We start from the raw sequence: 21,271 nt of genomic DNA on the forward strand, positions 1-21,271 counted from the left end.
AGCTGCTCTGTGGCAAAATATAGCATTTTCGCTTTGTTTTAGGTGGCAGAAAGTTTTATTTTTTTTCAAATTAATATTAACGTCTCACAAACTTGTCCAGGGTGTACCCCGCCTTCCGCCCGATTGTAGCTGAGATAGGCGCCAGCGTCCTCCGCGACCTCAAAAGGGAATAAGCGGTAGAAAATGGATGGATGGAAAAAGGTAATGTTGAGCTATGATACATAACAACACAGCAATTAAAACGACAACCAAAAGTCAACGAGGACGTGTTTGTGAACAGAACAATAAATTGTCGTACATTTGAGAAAATATGAAATACAATTTCAAAGGGGTAAAGACAACTATTGTTTATATTTGAGGAGGTATCCATGCTTGTATGGAATGTGACATTTTTGTTAAAACTCAGCTTGCATAAATTTGCATAATATAATCTACGAGTAAAAGGTTGTTATTTGTGGAGTTATTATCAATTTTGGAGTTATTCAACATTGCCCTGCAAGTAGGGTTGGGCGATATGGCCTTTTATTAATATTTTGATATTTTTAGGCCATGTCACGATACACCATATATAGCTTGATATTTTTCCTTAGCCTTGAATGAACACTTGATGCATATAATCACAGCAGTATGATGATTCTATGTGTCTACATTCAAACATTCTTCTTCATACTGCATTAATATATGCTACTTTTAAACTTTCTTGCAGAGAGGGAAATCACAACTAAGTCAATTGACCAAAAGTGTATTTATTAAGCAGTTATTAAGCTGTGGCGCAAACGTTCATGTCATTTCAAAACAGAAAGAGCACGATTGTCAGAGACATTTTAAAACAAGCTATTAGTGCACTTTTGTGCATGATGTCACTAAGATGACATATCAAAAAAACACTAAAGTGTACTTTTTGTACAGAACGCCACTGCAATAGTTAAAAAACACATAAAGTGCACTTTTGTGCATGATGTCACAAGATATTTCAATAACTGTTAAATAAAAAAAAGCTGCATAATGGGAAATCCAATAGTGTATGTCCTTTGCTATGTGGTAGGTTCCTGAGGATGTTATCTACTTCTATTGTTGACTATTATTTCATACGGTGTTAAACGAATGAATGAATGGACTTTACTGTCATTATATTTGCATATAACGAGATTAAAGACTCCAACTTAAGGTGCGGTAGTGGGAACAAATATGGGGTAAAATAAATAACGGAAAAACTAACAATTAAAATAAACAGACTACTATCCAATAAAAATAATAAGCAATCCTGTACAATATACAAAACACTATAGAAATACAAAACACTGTACAATATACAGAACAAGACAAGAGTACCGAAGTAATAAATACAATCAGTGTCGGACGTATTGCACTCAAAGGGTAGTATTGCACAGTAGGGTATTAGTATAGGGGTGAATTATTATTATTATAAGTTAGAGTTCGACAAGGTGACAGCTCTGGGAAAGAAGCTGTCTCTGAGCCTGTTTGTTCTGGCTCTGATGCACCTGTAGCGCCTGCCAGATGGTAGCAGGTCGAACAGGTGGAAGCCAGTGGAAATGGTTGCTTGGGCATTGTGTGGGTGAGATTTTGACATGCGTTTCAAGCACTCTTCATTCTCTAGCGGGTGACTTTTAAATTGTTGCAACACATTAGCAATAATGCTACTTTTTGTAGCAACGCCTTTGCCGCATACTTGTGAAACATCTTCCTCCTTGAAGCCAAACCGCCGCCAGACGACGGACTCCCTGCTGTTTTTCTTGGGAACTAAATCTTCCTTCATATTTTACCACACCGCGAGCGTCACAGCCAACTTTACCATGTCGCTACTTGTCTGCTCCGCGAGAGTGTATGACGTTGCGACAGTATGTGATGTATGTTAGAAGGTGCGCTAGTTTTACGTCTCTGTGAGAAGCAGATACAAGAAAGAGAGAGAAAAGCCTGAAGAGTAATGCACGCAGCTAAAAGCAACTGCATGAGAACGTATACTCGAATATCACAATATAGTCATTTTCTATATTGCACAGAGACAAACTTGTGATATATCGAGTATATTCGATATATCGCCCAGCCCTACATGCAAGGACTGTCATGTTCAATCAATCAAGTCTAAATCAGAATGTTTTGCTTCCAGAACTGAAATACATAAACTTTGTGGTGACCAAAGGCTTAAATAGAAAATAAATATGAGTTATAGTGAGATCAACAACTACAATATCAACAACCAAGCAGGGTCTTCAAGCAACAAAACATCTGAGTCTCTCCAGTTTAGCATACAACAATGAGATACTGTATGCAATGTCAAATAACTGAAATGTTGGATGGATATGGTTTTCATTAGACTGATTAAAAAAGGTACCAAAATCATGGACAATGACCTTTGTGATATGTTGTGACAATGTACAATCATAAACTTCCAGGCATTACTAAACAAATACTGCAGAACTCCAAACAAAACGCAAATGACTAACCTCTAGAGGAGAGTCAGGTTCATCCAGGATGTTCCTTTCACTGTGTATCTTCTGCATGGTTCCTGTAGAACTGGGGTCCATCACCAGCACGTTGTGACTAGCAGTTCTGTCCAACTTCAAGTCACTTTTTCTGGAGTCGCTGGTCCTGCACACCTCGTAATTGTACACATGTTGGAGAGTCCCTGTCCCCAAAGTGTCTGAGTAACGTGGTGGATAATATGGAATGACAGGGAGGTTGGAGTGGTACAGGACGCGAGACTGTCTCCACCTGTACACTTTGACTGATATGATGAGCAGCAAGCAGGTGATGAAGAGGAAGGACACCACAGCCAAAGCCAAGACTAAGTAAAAAGTCAGCTTGTCATTGTACTCCTTGTCGTGCATGCTAAAGTCAGTGAACTCTGACAGCACTTCAGGGAAGCTGTCCGCCACCGCCACGTTAACAATGACTGTAGCTGAACGAGAGGGCTGCCCGTTGTCCTCCACTAGAACACTCAGTCTTTGTTTGACGCCATCTTTATCAGTGACTTGGCGGACAGTTCTTATTTCTCCATTGTGTAGGCCCACTTCAAACAGCGCCCTGTCTGTGGCTTTCTGCACTTTATAGGAGAGCCAGGCGTTCTGTCCAGAGTCCACATCCACAGCCACCACTTTAGTCACCAGATAGCCCACATCTGCTGAACGAGGCACCATTTCAGCCAGCACCGAGCCGCCCGTCTGGACCGGGTACAGGACCTGGGGGGCGTTGTCGTTCTGGTCCTGGATCAGGACGCGGACGCTCACGTTGCTACTAAGTGGAGTGGAGCCTCCATCCTGAGCTCTGACGCGGAAATTAAACTCCTTCAGGTGCTCGTAGTCAAAAGAGCGCACTGCATGGATCACTCCACTATCAGCACTAACAGACACATATGAGGAGACCGCCACTCCGTTAACAGAGGAGTCCTCCAGCATGTAAGAGAGGCGAGCGTTCTGGTTCCAGTCAGCGTCTCTGGCTTTCACGGTGAATATAGAAAGACCTGGAGTGTTGTTTTCTACAATGGAGGCCTCATAGGAGCTCCTCTCAAAGACAGGTGCGTTGTCGTTCACATCTGAGATGTGTAAGGTGAGAGTGACGCTGCTGGAGAGGGAGGGCACTCCCTCATCAGAGCACATCACTGTGATGTTATACTCACTTGACCTCTCTCGGTCTAATTCACTGTCTGTCACTAAACTGTAGAAATTGTTCTCAGAATTTGTTAGTATAAATGGAATATTATCATTAATAAAGCATTTTACAACCCCATTGTCCCCTGAATCCAAATCCTCTACGTTGATAACAGTAACGACAGTATTTATTTCTGCATCCTCTGATATCACGTTCGATTTTGACATAATATTGATTTCAGGTTTGTTGTCATTTACATCTTGTACATCTATAATCAACTTACAAGAATCGGTGAGTCCTCCATCATCACTTGCGAGTAAATCAATTTGAAAATGTTTAGATTTCTCAAAGTCAATATTTTGAATTAGAGAGACTTGTCCACTGTCCTTGTTTACATTAAATATTTTTCTAACATTATCAAGTGTGTTGGTTATTGAATAAGACATTTTAGAGTTTAAATCTGTATCTGCATCAGAAGCAGTGACAGTGGCCACAATTGTGCCTGCAGGTGAATTTTCAGTAACAGTAACTTTGTATGTGGGCTGTGTAAAAATTGGGGCATTATCATTAGCGTCTAACACTGTAATATGAATCAACATTGTTCCTGACATGCGCGGTTCTCCTCCATCTACAGCCGTTAGCACCAGAGACATCTGCTCCTCCCTCTCTCTGTCTAAAGGCTTCTGTAAAATCATCTCCACGTTTTTATTCCCATCCGCATTATTTTGTAATTTAAGAGCAAAATGATCAGTTGGTTTTAGCTCGTAATTATCAATGCCGTTATTTCCCACATCAAAGTCCACCGCCCTTTCTAGGACGAATTTTGCTCCAATCATAGCAGACTCGCTTATTTTAAATTTCATCTCATTTTTTTCAAAACCTGGCGCATTATCATTAATGTCTGTAATCTGCACATTAACGCTGTAAAACTCGATGGGGTTTTCTAAAATGATCCTAAATTGCAGCGCGCAGAGAGCGGTGTGTGCGCACAGAGCCTCTCTGTCGATCCTCTCTTTGACGAGCAGGACGCCCTTTTCACGGCTCAGCTCGATGTATTCTTCATTGTTCCTGGAATAGATCTTTGCTTTGCCAGCAATCAGACGTCGTATTTCCAGACCTAAATCCTGTGCTATGTTGCCGACCAAAGACCCTCTGGTCATTTCCTCTGGAATAGAGTAGCTTGCCTGGCCGAGCACTGCGTCGAGGGCGCAGAGACACACAAACAGGAGTACTTGCCCCTTCATTGTTCTGTCCAATTTTGCACCAGCGGAGATCCACTTTGCTTATAATCCACACACAAAAAAAAAAACGGCACTTTTCACAATCAAACGTCGAATAAAATCCACTTTTTGCTGAAACAAATGGCTTTCTTGACCAATATTTGTTCTCTAACAGGCAGAAAAAGCTCCGTTCTTCTCCAGTCCTGAACGTTATGTGTGTTTTTTTTTTAAAGCTGCACGATGGACTGCTCCCAGCCAACAACACTCTGGTCTGCAGCGTCCTCTAGAGTCAACAGTGCATCACTGCAGCCTGGTTTATGATTTTTAACTCCCTCACCATCGCTGGACACACCAGCCACACATGCACGCACAAGGCTCATGAACAATGTTTCCCCTATTTGTTTATGTGTCTGAGCACACCCAAAAACTCCCTAAACATTCAGTGAAGCACATGTGAACACAACACACCTGTCCCAAACCTGACATCATCCATCCATCCATCCTTTTTCTGTCCCAAACCTGACATCCATCCATCCATTTTCTAATAATCAAACAGCAGCAGTCATTTGTAGATTTTTTTCCAATATAATAAATTGGCCCACTTACAATGAAAATAACAAAAACAGATTATTTCCTAATATAATTAATTTGGCCCACTTACAATTAAAATAACAAAAACATACACGAGTTAGCATTGGAATCATGCTTTGGAAATACTATGTTCCCTTTTCAGAGATCAAACTATTGACATGTTGCACAATAACATGTATGCTGTTGCACAAACATATGATAAAGTGTACTTTCCTGTAACCTTTTGTCTGTAAATATCTTTACAGATTTTATTAGCATCTATGTAGTCCAATAACAGTGTTTCGAGATTAATATCCATAAATTAACATTCTTAATACATGACAGTGGAATAAGCACATATTTGATTAGGGAGTGTGGATGTACATCAATCAATGTTTACTTATATAGCCCTAAATCACTTGTGTCTCAAAGGGCTACACAAACCACAACACGAACCACTACATCACTACATCACTTGTTTGTTTAACCACAATAAGAGTTAAATGCATTTAACTCTCTTAAAGGGGACCTGTTATGTTAAACCAATTTTCCTACCGAATTGTTTTTGGGATTTATTAGGGATCTACATCAGCCTCGCACATTTGAAATAAAACCCTGGTGGTATGGCGGAGATACTTATAAAACAATCTGACCTTCCTTTGTATTTACTCCAAACAAACCGTTTGAAATTTGGCCCATTTGTGGCGTTTTTTTCAGTTGTGACATCAGCGAATATCTCCATATATGGTAAAGGTTTTGCCCAAAGGGCCTTGCGCGAGTCCGCTATTGTAACCCAACGTTGTAGTCAATAAGTTCCTTATTTTTCTCTATCCTGTGTCAATGTGTCTACATGCATGACATGTGACACATTTACTGTTTCATACTTCAAAACAAACATTAAAAACAGCAATTACCCAACAACAACAAAATGCGTATGTACTATACAAAATGCTCCATATGATCCATCCATCCATTCTCTACCGCTTATTCCCTTTCGGGGTCGCGGTGGGCGCCGGCGCCTATCTCAGCTACAATCGGGCGGAAGGCAGGGTACACCCTGGACAAGTCGCCACCTCATCGCAGGGCCAACACAGATAGACAGACAATATTCACACTCACATTCACACACTAGGGACCATTTAGTGTTGCCAATCAACCTATCCCCAGGTGCATGTCTTTGGAGGTGGGAGGGGCCTATCCCCAGGTGCATGTCTTTGGAGGTGGGAGGGGCCTATCCACAGGTGCATGTCTTTGGAGGTGGGAGGGGCCTATCCCCAGGTGCATGTCTTTGGAGGTGGGAGGAAGCCGGAGTACCCGGAGGGAACCCACGCATTCACGGGGAGAACATGCAAACTCCACACAGAAAGAGCCCGAGCCTGGGATTGAACCCAAGACTGCAGGACCTTCGTATTGTGAGGCAGACGCACTAACCCCTCTCCCCCCGTGAAGCCTCCATATGATCCATAAATATTTAATATATGATAAATGACAAGTTTAAACCAAGCATTTATCAATATTTATTTTTAATCGGTTATGTGATGAATAATTACGTACATTTTGATTAACGAGACATGATGGTGGAGGCAGGTGTAATGTTTTAATCAGCAACTAAACCTTTTTTGAGTAGCTCTTACATAATTTGAACAGTGATAATTAATGAATTGTAACAACTAAACATTATAAAAGAGGAGATGGCCAAGTAAGCTGACGTCAGAGATCATAATTGAAACATTATTAATAGTGTTTGACTGACAATAGTCAACTAATCTGCAACAACTATTTGAATGCCATGTTGCTGTTGTCCTATCCGCAAAAACCGAGACAATTTAGATCAACATTTGAGACAAATTTGAGGCAATTGTGATTAAAGGCTGCATAAATAAACTTTGACAACTACCCCATGATGATAAAATAATCAGGTCAAATTTCAGATTATGCAATTCGTCAGTGCTCCACACAACAACATTATTTGGAAAATGAACTCACTAATTACTAATCCATGTATCAAGATAAATGTTGTCATTAATGATAGTTTTGTAGGGAAAAATATTCCAAGTCTGATCGTTATGTTGATGAAAATATACAAAGAATGCTAACATATTCTATAAGACTGTATTTTTTACTGCGGTAACACTTTATGACATGTAATTGGTCGACAGTCAGTATAGTTGATACTGAAACTTCAATCAATCAATGTTTATTTATATAGCCCCAAATCACAAATGTCTCAAAGGACTGCACAAATCATTACGACTACAACATCCTAGGAAGAACCCACAAAAGGGCAAGGAAAACTCACACCCAGTGGGCAGGGAGAATTCACATCCAGTGGGACGCCAGTGACAATGCTGACTATGAGAAACCTTGGAGAGGACCTCAGATGTGGGCAACCCCCCCACCCCTCTAGGGGACCGAAAGCAATGGATGTCGAGCGGGTCTAACATGATACTGAGAAAGTTCAATCCATAGTGGCTCCAACACAGCCGCGAGAGTTCAGTTCAAAGCGGATCCAACTCTTCATATCCAACTTATGTGGATATGAAGATGAACATATCAAACATGTAGATTTTATATCAAGATTAAAATGACGCACGTTTGTTGAGTTAAAAAATACAAAACTTAACCATTAACAAAACATTTCTCAGCTGTCCATGGTGCTAATCCGCAACTGTACTTTGACTCCATGCATATTTCCCATTGAACAACTAAAAGATGAATTACAACAATAAGTACTTCATATTTTCATAATTTATGGAGGTTTTAAGGTAAAATGAGACAGTAGCATAGGTGACAATATGAGAATTCCAAAAAGAACATTCCGCATTCAAAATATTTTAAACCAACCTCTAAAGGAGAGTCAGGTTCATCCAGGATGTTCCTTTCACTGTGTATCTTCGGCCTGGTTCCTGTAGAACTGGGGTCCATCACCAGCACGTTGTGACTAGCAGCTCTGTCCAACTTCAAGTCACTTTTTCTGGAGTCGCTGGTCCTGCACACCTCGTAATTGTACACGTGTTGGAGAGTCCCTGTCCCCAAAGTGTCTGAGTAACGTGGTGGATAATATGGAATGACAGGGAGGTTGGAGTGGTACAGGACGCGAGACTGTCTCCACCTGTACACTTTGACTGATATGATGAGCAGCAAGCAGGTGATGAAGAGGAAGGAGACCACAGCCAAAGCCAAGACTAAGTAAAAAGTCAGCTTGTCATTGTACTCCTTGTCGTGCATGCTAAAGTCAGTGAACTCTGACAGCACTTCAGGGAAGCTGTCCGCCACCGCCACGTTAACAATGACTGTAGCTGAACGAGAGGGCTGCCCGTTGTCCTCCACTAGAACACTCAGTCTTTGTTTGACGCCATCTTTATCAGTGACTTGGCGGACAGTTCTTATTTCTCCATTGTGTAGGCCCACTTCAAACAGCGCCCTGTCTGTGGCTTTCTGCACTTTATAGGAGAGCCAGGCGTTCTGTCCAGAGTCCACATCCACAGCCACCACTTTAGTCACCAGATAGCCCACATCTGCTGAACGAGGCACCATTTCAGCCAGCACCGAGCCGCCCGTCTGGACCGGGTACAGGACCTGGGGGGCGTTGTCGTTCTGGTCCTGGATCAGGACGCGGACGCTCACGTTGCTGCTGAGCGGAGGAGAACCTCCATCCTGAGCTCTGACGCGGAAATTAAACTCCTTCAGGTGCTCGTAGTCAAAAGAGCGCACTGCATGGATGACTCCACTATCAGCACTAACAGACACATATGAGGAGACCGCCACTCCGTTAACAGAGGAGTCCTCCAGCATGTAAGAGAGGCGAGCGTTCTGGTTCCAGTCAGCGTCTCTGGCTTTCACGGTGAATATAGAAAGACCTGGAGTGTTGTTTTCTACAATGGAGGCCTCATAGGAGCTCCTCTCAAAGACAGGTGCGTTGTCGTTCACATCTGAGATGTGTAAGGTGAGAGTGACGCTGCTGGAGAGGGAGGGCACTCCCTCATCAGAGCACATCACTGTGATGTTATACTCACTTGACCTCTCTCGGTCTAATTCACCGTCCGTCACTAAACTGTAGAAATTATTTTTGGAAGTTTTTAGAATAAATGGCATATTTTCGTTAATGAAGCAATTCACATTTCCATTTTCTCCAGAATCTAAATCTTGTATATTGATCATAGTAACAGTATTAATTTCTGCATCCTCTGATATTGTGTTAGACGTTGACATAATATTGATTTCAGGTTTGTTGTCATTTACATCTTGTACATCTATAATCAACTTACAGTAATCTGTAAGTCCTCCATCATCACTAGCACGTAAATTAATTTGAAAATATCTTGATTTTTCAAAATCAATATTTCCAATTAATGAAATTTGCCCACTTTGTTTATTTATTTTAAATATATTCCTAACATTGTCTAGTGTGTTGGTTATTGAGTAAGATATTTTCGCGTTTACATCACCATCTGCATCAGAAGCAGTGACAGTGGCCACAATTGTGCCTGTTGGTGAATTTTCCGGAACAGTAGCTTTGTAAGTCCGCTGTGTAAAAATCGGGGCATTATCATTAGCGTCTAACACTGTAATATGAATCAACATTGTTCCTGACATGCGCGGTTCTCCTCCATCTACAGCCGTTAACACCAGAGACATCTGCTCCTCCCTCTCTCTGTCTAAAGGCTTCTGTAAAACCATCTCAACGTTTTGATTTCCATCCTCGTTATTTTGCAATTTAAGAGCAAAATTATCAGTTGGTTTTAATTCATACTTTTGGAGGTCATTAATGCCAACATCGAGATCAACAGCCATTTCTAATACAAATGATGCCCCCATTGATGCAGACTCGCTTATTTTAAATTCTATTTCGTTTTTTTCAAAGCTTGGCACATTATCATTGATGTCTGTAATCTGCACAATAACGCTGTAAAATTCCATGGGATTCTCCAGTACAATTTCCAGTTGCAGCGCACAGAGAGCGGTGTGTGCGCACAGAGCCTCTCTGTCGATCCTCTCTTTGACGAGCAGGACGCCCTTTTCACGGCTCAGCTCGATGTATTCTTCATTGTTCCTGGAATAGATCTTTGCTTTGCCAGCAATCAGACGTCGTATTTCCAGACCTAAATCCTGTGCTATGTTGCCCACCAAAGACCCTCTGGTCATTTCCTCTGGAATAGAGTAGCTTGCCTGGCCGAGCACTGCGTCGAGGGCGCAGAGACACACAAACAGGAGTACTTGCCCCTTCATTGTTCTGTCCAATTTCGCACCAGCGGAGATCCACTTTGCTTATAATCCACAAAAAACAGACACTTCTCACAATCAAACGTCGAATAAAATCCACTTTTTGCTGAAACAAATGGCTTTTAGGACCAATATATTTCTCTAACAGGCGGAACAAGCTCCGTTCTTCTCCAGTCCTGAACGTTATGTGTGTTTTTTTTAAAGCTGCATGATGGACTGCTCCCAGCCAACAACACTCTGGTCTGCAGCGTCCTCTAGAGTCAACAGTGCAACACTGCAGCCTGGTACATCATTTTTTTTTAACCCTTTCACCATCATATGACAAACTAGCTACATGCACTCACAGAACACATGAAGCACCCCACACTGCCTTAACTTGATTCAAATACGACACATTAACTGTTTTAAGTTATAAATACATATTTTAAAAAAACTACAAATACTAAACATCAGCAACATGTTTCAGCACAATATGCTCCATAAATATATCATTTACTATCAGTGTCAAGTTACGTTAAAAGTTAAAGTACCAATGATTTTTTAATGATTTTAATGATTTTTTAATGATTTTAATGATTGAAATATGTCCTCTGCATTGGACCCATCCCCTTGTTTCACCCCCCCTGGGAGGTGAGGGGAGCAGTGGGCATCAGTGCCACGCCCGGGAATCATTTTTGGTGATTTAACCCCCAATTCCAACCCTTGATGCTGAGTACCAAGCAGGTAGGTAATGGCTCCCATTTTTATAGTCTTTGGTATGACTCAGCCAGGGTTTGAACTCACAACCTACAATCTCAGGGCGGACACTCTAACCCAGGGGTCGGGAACCGTGAGAGCCATATAATATTTTTTTTAACACCGAATACAACTTAATGCGTGCATTTTTAAATAAGACCAACATTTTTACAGTATAGTAGGTCTCTTATTATTTTTAATAACATTGTTATTCTGAAGCTAACCAACAATGAATAAAATAATTCTTACCATTAATGCGACTTCTTGAACAGGTGCGGTAGAAACCGGACAGATGGATTAAAATGCATGAGAATGTTTTAGTTATTTTTGACACTGTGATTACCAGCGGAATTATTCATGATTTATCGTGTTAAGCAATGTCAGCTAAGAGCCAGGTGCAGTCATCAAAAGAGCCACATCTGGCTCTAGAACCATAGGTTCCCTACCCCTGCTCTAACCACTAGGCCAGTGAGTAGGTAAAACTATTTTCAATATTCATTTTCCAATAGACTATATTTGATCCAGGGATGTTCCCATCAGAGATTTGTGTTATCAATTCCAATGCCGGTCATCCATGAGGGAATTGGTCGGACAAAAATACCGATCACATGTATTAAATGTAAATATTTTCATTTATTTATGGTGAGCGCTGTGTACAGTTTGTCAATATCACCACTAAATTTTAACTGGTTTCTTATTCTTTTGTATTACTCGTAACTGTTTGTGCAAAACACAGTCAATAGTACACATTAACTAAACACAATCGAAAAGTATAATCTTTTACATGCATTGAAATTATTTTTGCACTTCAAGTCCTCCTGTGTCCAGGGAATAAATTCCTCAATGTGTAAAGGTTAACAAAAATATTTAAAAAAATACAAATAAAACATACGATTTTGAGGAAAACAAAGATATCCACCTAATCACTCTTGTATCGATCATATTCTGATATTATCCTTTGTGTCGGCACCACCAAATTATGGAATAATCCGCCCTCCTTTGGCGTGGTGCACTTTTGGTTGTGACAATACTGACATTTGTTGTTTTTGTAGTCTCTCTGGAGACTCATTGATCTATTTGTTCATTTCCTGTTAATTCATGATTACTTTCTGCTTTAAGTCACTTCCATCTATCTTTCTTGAACTTTATCAAACTTATTTCTTATGTTGTTTGAAGCAAGTTTAGCTGCTAGCAAGCCTAACTAGCATACTTGCTCCTGATTGCTCTGTCTGTGTAACATGTTTGGCAACGTCCTAATACTTAATAATAATGTATACTTGAGACAAAAAGTAGCTTTTTATCTGTAATGGGGTAAATTATTATTAATTTACAGGAATTTTTCTATGAAGATACGTTGCCTAGTCAGCCGTGGGACTAAAAAGTGTCAGCCAGACAAGATCAGCGTTTGCGATCACTATTTTAAGGCATCGATCGGCAAAGAGTCCATGGTTCTCGCCCGGAAAAGGGTAGAGTGCCATTTCCGGGTTGTGGAGGAGACCCTGCCCAAGTGGAGGAGTTCAAGTACCTAGGAGTCTTGTTCACGAGTGAGGGAAGAGTGGATGGTGAGATGGTCAGGCGGATCGATGCGGCGTCTTCAGTAATGCGGATGTTGTATGGATCCGTTGTGGTGAAGAAGGAGCTGAGCCGGAAGGCAAAGCTTTCAATTTACCGATTGATCTACGTTCCCGTCCTCACCTATGGTCATGAGCTTTGGGTCATGACCGAAAGGACAAGATCACGGGTACAAGCGGCTCAAATGAGTTTGGGTCTCTCCCTTAGAGATAGGGTGAGAAGCTCTGTCATCCGGGAGGAACTCAAAGTAAAGCCGCTGCTCCTTCACATGGAGAGGAGCCAGATTAGGTGGGTTTGGGCATCTGGTCAGGATGCCACCCGAATGCCTCCCTAGGGAGGTGTTTAGGGCATGTTTAAGTGGTCGGAGGCCACGGGGAAGACCCAGGACACGTTGGGAAGACTGTGTCTCCCGGCTGGTCTGGGAACACCTCGGGATCCCCCGGGAAGAGCTGGACGAAGTGGCTGGGAAGAGGGAAGTCTGGGCTTCCCTGCTTAGGCTGCTGCCCCCGCGACCTAACTTCGGGTAAGTGAAAGAAGATGGATGGATCAGCAAAGACGATCACATACGTTTTCATAAAAGTCGGCCAATACTGATCAGTGGCCGATTGATTGGCACTCATCTGATCAATAAATACGTACATTATGAGTGTTATCTGACATGGTGCATGCAGGCACGTCCCAGATTATAAGATGCTTCAAAACTGTTTTTTAAACAAATCTTGAAGATTTTCAACAGTAACAATCAATCAATGTTTATTAATTTAGCCCCTAAATCACAAGTGTCTCAAAGGGCTGCACAAACCACAACGACATCTTTGGTACAGAGCCCACATAACGGCAAGGAAAAACTCACGCCCAGTGGGACGTCGGTGACAGTGACTATTAAGACTATGAGAAACCTTGGAGAGGACCCCATTGGGACCGAAAGTAATGGATGTCGAGCGGGTCTAACATGATATTGTGAAAGTCCAATCCATAGTGGATCTAACATAACGGTGGGAGTCCAGTCCAAAGTGGATCCTATATAGTAGCGAGAGTCCCGTCCATAGTGGAGCCAGCAGGAAACCATCCCAAGCGGAGGTGGATCAGCAACAATCAATAACTTGTAAAAAGTACACATTTTAAAGGGTGATATAATTGGAGATTGCCAAGTAAGATAAGGTCAGAGGTCATAATAGTTGCTACATTATTAATGGTGTTTATACAATTATATCCTACCAATCATCAACAAACCTTTGAATGTCATGTTGCTGTAGTCTATATCCACGTAAAACACAAACTAAAAATGTAGATTGAAAACAAAACACTAAATAATTGGGGAATCCAAAAGATCAAAGTTCAAATCCTCCTCCTTAAAAGTGTTTTACACATCAACATGTTTCAGAAAATACTCTCACTGATTACTAATCCATGTTTAACTATTAATGTTGTTCTGCTCCAGCGACCCCCCCACGACCACAAAAAGGGACAAGCGGTAGAAAAAGGGATGGATGGATGTTGTTACGAATGACAGTTTGGTATAGTTTTTTTTTTCCAGTTTTTGTACGATTCTGTATTTACTGTAACCCAGGGGTAGGGAACCTATGGCTCTAGAGCCAGATGTGGCTCTTTTGATGACTGCATCTGGTTCTCAGATAAATCCTAGCTGACACTGCGTAACACGCTAAGTAATGAATAATTCCGCTTGTAATCATAGTGTTAAAAGTAACGTTCAAAATATAAAACATTTTCATGCATTTTAATCCATCCATCCGTTTCCTTCCGCACCTGTTCAAGAAGCTGCGTTAATGGTAAAACGTTATTTATTATTGATTAGTGTGGGGCTTGCCTTCCTGGGGTTTCTTCAGACCACCAAGCACCGACATGAGAGCCTGTTTCAGGGTTACAATATTGTTTTATTTTTCAATAAGTCTCTCAGTTGCTTTCCAGCAATTGTATTTTTCTCTTTCGTTCTCGCTCGCACTCTGGCTCCAGCCCCAACCCCGTCTCTCCTCCTGGCTGCTGCTTATAACATAGCGACAGGTGATTAGATAACAAGGCCCAGGTGGGCCATCTACGCACCTGTCGCTGATTTCAAGGCCGGTCCTGGCACACCCCGCTTCGCTGCAGGCCTGCAGGCCACACCCCCTCCACAGTTAGCTTCAGAATAACACTGTTATTACGGAGAATAACAGACTTATTATACCCTAGAAATGTTGGTTTTACTTAAAAATGCACGTGATTAGTTGCGTTCAGTGTAAAAAAATATTATTATATATCTTGCGACTGTGTTGGATCCATTATGGATTGAACTTTCACAGTATCATGTTAGACCCGCTCGACATCCATTGCTTTCCTCCTCTCCAAGGTTCTCATAGTCATCATTGTCACCGACGTCCCACTGGGTGTGAGTTTTCCTTGCCCTTATGTGGGCCTACCGAGGATGTCGTAGTGGTTTGTGCAGCCCTTTGAGACACTAGTGATTTAGGGCTATATAAGTAAACATTGATTGATTGATTGATTGATTGATGGCTCTTACGGAAAAGCATTTTAAAATATTTGGCGTCTTGGCTCTCTCAGCCAAAAAGGTTCTCGACCCCTGCTGTAACACTTACTGACGTGGAGTTTACTGATAGTCTGTAGTAGAAGTTTTTGAAGATTGCATGGATATTACGATTAACATATCACAGAAGAATAATGTATGAAGACTCCTACAAAGTAAAATGATGCACATGAACGTCCAGTTAAAGAACTCAACTGTAAAGGGAAAAAAACCAAGCAGGAAATGATATGCAAAAATGGTGCTAATTCTCAAATGCATATTCCTCATTTGACAAACTAAGAAATATAAATACATATGTACCACTTTCATTCATATTTTCATAATTTCTGGAGGTTGTAAGTGACGGGAGACATTAGAGCCACTGCTGTGCATGGATAACAATAATCAAATTCACCCAAATCCAGACAGAAAAGCCACATTTAAATTATTTTAAACAAACCTCCAAAATAAATGATAAATGGGTTGTACTTGTATAGCGCTTTTCTACCTTCAAGGTACTCAAAGCGCTTTGACACTACTTCCACATTCACACACACATTCACACACTGATGGAGGGAGCTGCCATGCAAGGCGCCAACCAGCACCCATCAGGAGCAAGGGTGAAGTGTCTTGCTCAGGACACAACGGACGTGACCAGGTTGGTTCTAGGTGGGATTTGAACCAGTGACCCTCGGGTTGCGCACGGCCACTCTCCCACTGCGCCACGCCGTCCCCAAAAGAGAGATTTAGGTTCATCCAGGATGTTCCTTTCACTGTGTATCTTCTGCATGGTTCCTGTAGAACTGGGTTCCATCACCAGCACGTTGTGACTAGCAGCTCTGTCCAACTTAAATATGCAATACTGGACTTACAGTACAACATTTTGTACGACTCCACTAAAGACAAGACTGGCACTTTCAACTTAGTGCCAATTGACAACTAACTGACTATGCAGGTGTGGTGAAACTAACCTCTGCATTTGACCCATTCCCTTGTTCCACCCCCTGGGAGGTGAGGGGAGCAGTGAGCAGCAGCGGTGGCCGCGCTCGGGAATCATGTCCAACCCTTGATGCTGAGTGCCAAGCAGGGAGGTAATGGGTCCCATTTTTATAGACTTTGGTATGTTGCGGTCGGTGTAAGTCACCACCTACCCATCTCAGGGCGGACACTCCAACCCAGGGGGTGGGGAACCTACGGCTCTAGAGCCAGATGTGGCTCTTTTGATGACTGCATCTGGCTCTCAAATACAACACGATTAGTCATGAATAATTCCGCCAGTAATCGGTGTTAAAAATAACGTTTAACATATAAAACATTCTTAAGCATTTTAATCCATCCATCCGTTTTCCAACCGCACCTGTCCAATAAATCACATCAATGGTAAGAAGTCCATCCATCTATTCTCTACCGCTTGTCCCTTTTGGGGTCGCTGGAGCCTATCTTAACTGCATTTGGGCAGAAGGCGGTGTAAACCCTGGACAAGTCGCCACCTCATCACAGGGCCAACACAGATAGACAGGCGACACTCACACTCACATTCTATTTCTCCTATGTCCCCCCCTCCCTTGTGGAGGGGGTCCGGTCCGATGACCATGGATGAAGTACTGGCTGTCCAGAGTCGGGACCCAGGATGGACCGCTCGTCGGGACCCAGGATGGACCGCTCGCCTGTGTATCGGTTGGGGACATCTCTACGCTGCTGATCCGCCTCCGCTTGATATGGTTTCCTGTGGACGGGACTCTCGCTGCGGTCCTGGATCCGCTTTGAACTGAACTCTTGCGGCTGTGTTGGAGCCACTATGGATTGAAATTTCACAGTATCATGTTAGACCCGCTCGACATCTATTGCTTTCGGTCCCCTAGAGGGGGGGGGGGGGGTTGCCCACATCTGAGGTCCTCTCCAAGGTTTCTCATAGTCAGCATTATCACTGGCGTCCCACTGGATGTGAATTCTCCCTGCCCACTGGGTGTGAGTTTTCCTTGCCCTTTTGTGGGTTCTTCCGAGGATGTTGTAGTCGTAATGATTTGTGCAGTCCTTTGAGACATTTGTGATTTGGGGCTATATAAATAAACATTGATTGATTGATTGATTCACACACTAGGGACCATTTAGTGTTGCCGAATAAGTATTTTATTTATTATTGGTTAGCTTCAGAATAAAAATGATACAAAATATAAGACTTATACTCTAAAAATGTAGGTCTTACTTAAAAAAAGGCACGCATTTAGTTGTATTCAGTGTTAAAACATATGATACGGCTCTAACGGTAATACAGTTTAAAAAATTGGGCTTTCATGGCTCTCTCAGCCAAAAAGGTTCCCGACCCCTGCTCTAACCACAAGGCCATCGCGCAGGCTGAATTAATAAAGTTATGTTCCGAATGTATTTCTATATTAACAACCATTATTGTAACATTTTAAATCATAATATGTTTGGTTGGAGGTACAGCATCATTTACAGCTACAGTAAGCACATATACATTTTACTTTAGAACTTAAAAAACCATCAGATGCAGGAACAAAACAAGCATGTTTAAGTACTTGACTCACCAAAGTTGACATCTGCGAAAAGTTTCCTGCCATCTGCTTGGTCACATGTGGTGTATCAGCATCAGCTCCATCCACACTCACTAAACTTTGACTCATGGCTTGCATATTCTTCATGTCACTTTTTCTGGAGTCGCTGGTCCTGCACACCTCGTAATTGTACACGTGTTGGAGAGTCCCTGTCCCCAAAGTGTCTGAGTAACGTGGTGGATAATATGGAATGACAGGGAGGTTGGAGTGGTACAGGACGCGAGACTGTCTCCACCTGTACACTTTGACTGATATGATGAGCAGCAAGCAGGTGATGAAGAGGAAGGAGACCACAGCCAAAGCCAAGACTAAGTAAAAAGTCAGCTTGTCATTGTACTCCTTGTCGTGCATGCTAAAGTCAGTGAACTCTGACAGCACTTCAGGGAAGCTGTCCGCCACCGCCACGTTAACAATGACTGTAGCTGAACGAGAGGGCTGCCCGTTGTCCTCCACTAGAACACTCAGTCTTTGTTTGACGCCATCTTTATCAGTGACTTGGCGGACAGTTCTTATTTCTCCATTGTGTAGGCCCACTTCAAACAGCGCCCTGTCTGTGGCTTTCTGCACTTTATAGGAGAGCCAGGCGTTCTGTCCAGAGTCCACATCCACAGCCACCACTTTAGTCACCAGATAGCCCACATCTGCTGAACGAGGCACCATTTCAGCCAGCACCGAGCCGCCCGTCTGGACCGGGTACAGGACCTGGGGGGCGTTGTCATTTTGGTCCTGGATCAGGACGCGGACGCTCACGTTGCTGCTGAGAGGAGGAGAACCTCCATCCTGAGCTCTGACGCGGAAATTAAACTCCTTCAGGTGCTCGTAGTCAAAAGAGCGCACTGCATGGATGACTCCACTATCAGCACTAACAGACACATATGAGGAGACCGCCACTCCGTTAACAGAGGAGTCCTCCAGCATGTAAGAGAGGCGAGCGTTCTGGTTCCAGTCAGCGTCTCTGGCTTTCACGGTGAATATAGAAAGACCTGGAGTGTTGTTTTCTACAATGGAGGCCTCATAGGAGCTCCTCTCAAAGACAGGTGCGTTGTCGTTCACATCTGAGATGTGTAAGGTGAGAGTGACGCTGCTGGAGAGGGAGGGCACTCCCTCATCAGAGCACATCACTGTGATGTTATACTCACTTGACCTCTCTCGGTCTAATTCACCGTCTGTCACTAAACTATAAAAGTTATTTGTTGACGTTTTTAAAATGAATGGCATATTGTCACTTATAAAGCATAAAACATTTCCATTTTCTCCAGAATCCTTATCTTCTATGTTTATCATCGTAACAACCGTGTCCAACTGAGCATCTTCAGAAATGATATTTGACTTCGACATTATGCTGATTTCGGGCTTATTGTCATTCATGTCCTGCACATCAATAATTATGTTACATGAATCCGTGAGGCCTCCTTCATCACTTGCCAGTATGTTTATCTGATAATTTCGGGACTGCTCAAAATCAATATTTCCAATCAGCTTCACTTCTCCTGTTTCCTTGTCGACCTCAAACATTTTCCTGACATCATCCAGTGCATTTGTTATCGAATAAGTTATTTTAGCGTTGGAGCCCTGGTCTGCGTCAGAGGCAGTGACAGTGGCCACAATTGTTCCTACAGGTGAGTTTTCAGTAACAGTAGCTTTGTATGTGGGCTGTGTAAAAATCGGGGCATTATCATTAGCGTCTAGCACTGTAATATGAATCAACATTGTTCCTGACATGCGCGGTTCTCCTCCATCTACAGCCGTTAGCACCAGAGACATCTGCTCCTCCCTCTCTCTGTCTAAAGGCTTCTGTAAAACCATCTCCACGTTTTTATTCCCATCCGCATTATTTTGTAATTTAAGAGCAAAATGATCAGTCGGTTTGAGCTCGTAATTATCAATGCCGTTAATTCCCACATCAAAGTCCACCGCCCTTTCTAGGACGAATTTTGCACCGGTGGTTGCAGATTCGCTTATTTTAAATTTCATCTCCCTCCCGTCGAATGTCGGCGCGTTATCATTGATGTCTGCAATTTGAACTGCTATGCTGTAAAATTGCATGGGGTTCTCTAAAATGATTTGGAAGTGCAAGGCGCACGTCGTCGACTGTCTGCACAAGGCCTCCCTGTCGATCCTTTCTTTCAGCAGCAGGACTCCTCTCTCTCTATTCAGCTCCATGTAGTTGTCGCCATCCCGGTTATAAATGCGAGCTTTTCCTAACAAAAGACGTTTGGTTTGCAAACCTAGATCCTGAGCGATGTTTCCGACGAGAGATCCTTTGGGCCTCTCCTCCGGGATGGAGTAGCTGACTTGCCCGAGCACGCAGCCGACACAGAGGCAAACAATAAAGAGTAGCACTTGCCTTGTCATTGTTCTATTCCTGCACAAATCCGAGCCTTTAAAATCCACTAAAAATAAATCCCATTCGATGCCAAGCATGGATGTTTGATATCCTTGAGGAAAAATACAAAATTATGACCGCTTTTCCAAGTGCGTAATTGTTCCAGCGCTGTGTTCTTTGTCGTCGTCTCTCTCTCTTGTGTGCGCAAACAAAATGAGAGTCGCTGCATGAAACACACTCACAGCCAACACTGCCTGCTATGGATCAACAGCGGCCCTAACAGTCTGCTAAGCAGAACTGCACATTTGTTTAATATTTACTGAAATATGCCTTGGAATATTCCTATATCATTGCAATCTCGTTAAATAGACAACTTTAAACCAGCAATTTCCTTCATGCACTACACCAGTGGTTCTTAGACTTGGACAAACTTTAATGATCCACAAGGGAAATTGTTCAACACAGTAGCTTAGTTACAATGATGGAAAGTGTAAGGATGGAAAGGACAATGCAGGTGTAAATAGACTGAATATAGCAATATAAGATATAACATATATGCCAATATATACTTAATATGTGTACAGTATATTATATATACAGATTGATTATGTATATATATATACAATATATACCAATTACCATGTACAATATTATAGTATATGTGGATAAATATCTCAACCTTTTTTCAGTGATGTACCCCCTGTGAACATTTATTTAATTCAAGTACCCCCTAATCACAGCAAAGCATTTTTGTTTGAAAAAAAAGAGATCCATCCATCCATTTCCCACCGCTTATTCCCTTTCGGGGTCGCGGGGGGTGCTGGCGCCTATCTCAGCTACAATCGGGCGGAAGGCGGCGTACACCCTGGACAAGTCGCCACCTCATCGCAGGGCCAACACAGAGAGACAGACAACATTC

General features: G+C 42.4%; 3 protein-coding genes across 11 annotated transcripts in view; all 3 read right to left on the reverse strand.

Moving 5' to 3' along the window:
• Positions 1-21,271, reverse strand: part of LOC133552572 (protocadherin gamma-A11-like) — a 255,083-nt gene that overhangs the window by 182,704 nt on the left and 51,108 nt on the right. The window contains exons 1-2 of one of the 9 annotated variants that reach the window (XM_061899841.1): positions 18,099-20,928; positions 14,665-16,297 (exon numbers count right to left, since the gene is read on the reverse strand). The exons of 6 other annotated variants lie outside the window; for them this stretch is intronic. In XM_061899841.1, the coding sequence (XP_061755825.1) occupies positions 16,085-16,297; positions 18,099-20,450 (2,565 nt within the window). In that variant the 5' untranslated portion in view covers positions 20,451-20,928 and the 3' untranslated portion in view covers positions 14,665-16,084. Of the gene's footprint in view, positions 1-14,664; positions 16,298-17,999; positions 20,929-21,271 lie in introns of those variants that run through there. 2 more of the 9 variants (XM_061899820.1, XM_061899826.1) reach the window with 2 other exon arrangements.
• On the reverse strand, positions 48-7,688 carry LOC133552564 (protocadherin beta-16-like). Its single transcript, XM_061899811.1, has one exon. It carries the CDS (start codon positions 4,851-4,853, stop codon positions 2,421-2,423), a length of 2,433 nt encoding a protein of 810 aa, XP_061755795.1. The 5' UTR covers positions 4,854-7,688; the 3' UTR covers positions 48-2,420.
• Positions 8,009-11,126, reverse strand: LOC133552563 (protocadherin beta-16-like). The gene has a single exon (XM_061899810.1). It carries the CDS (start codon positions 10,626-10,628, stop codon positions 8,160-8,162), a length of 2,469 nt encoding a protein of 822 aa, XP_061755794.1. The 5' UTR covers positions 10,629-11,126; the 3' UTR covers positions 8,009-8,159.

This window comes from Nerophis ophidion, linkage group LG05 (genome assembly GCF_033978795.1).
Source record: "Nerophis ophidion isolate RoL-2023_Sa linkage group LG05, RoL_Noph_v1.0, whole genome shotgun sequence".
In the NCBI taxonomy this organism is placed as follows: Eukaryota; Metazoa; Chordata; class Actinopteri; order Syngnathiformes; family Syngnathidae; genus Nerophis; species Nerophis ophidion.

Bases quoted from the DNA above. Each gene is read 5' to 3' on its own strand.
- LOC133552564 (XM_061899811.1), bottom strand. From the start codon at position 4,853: ATGAAGGGGCAAGTACTCCTGTTTGTGTGTCTCTGCGCCCTCGACGCA.
- LOC133552563 (XM_061899810.1), bottom strand. From the start codon at position 10,628: ATGAAGGGGCAAGTACTCCTGTTTGTGTGTCTCTGCGCCCTCGACGCA.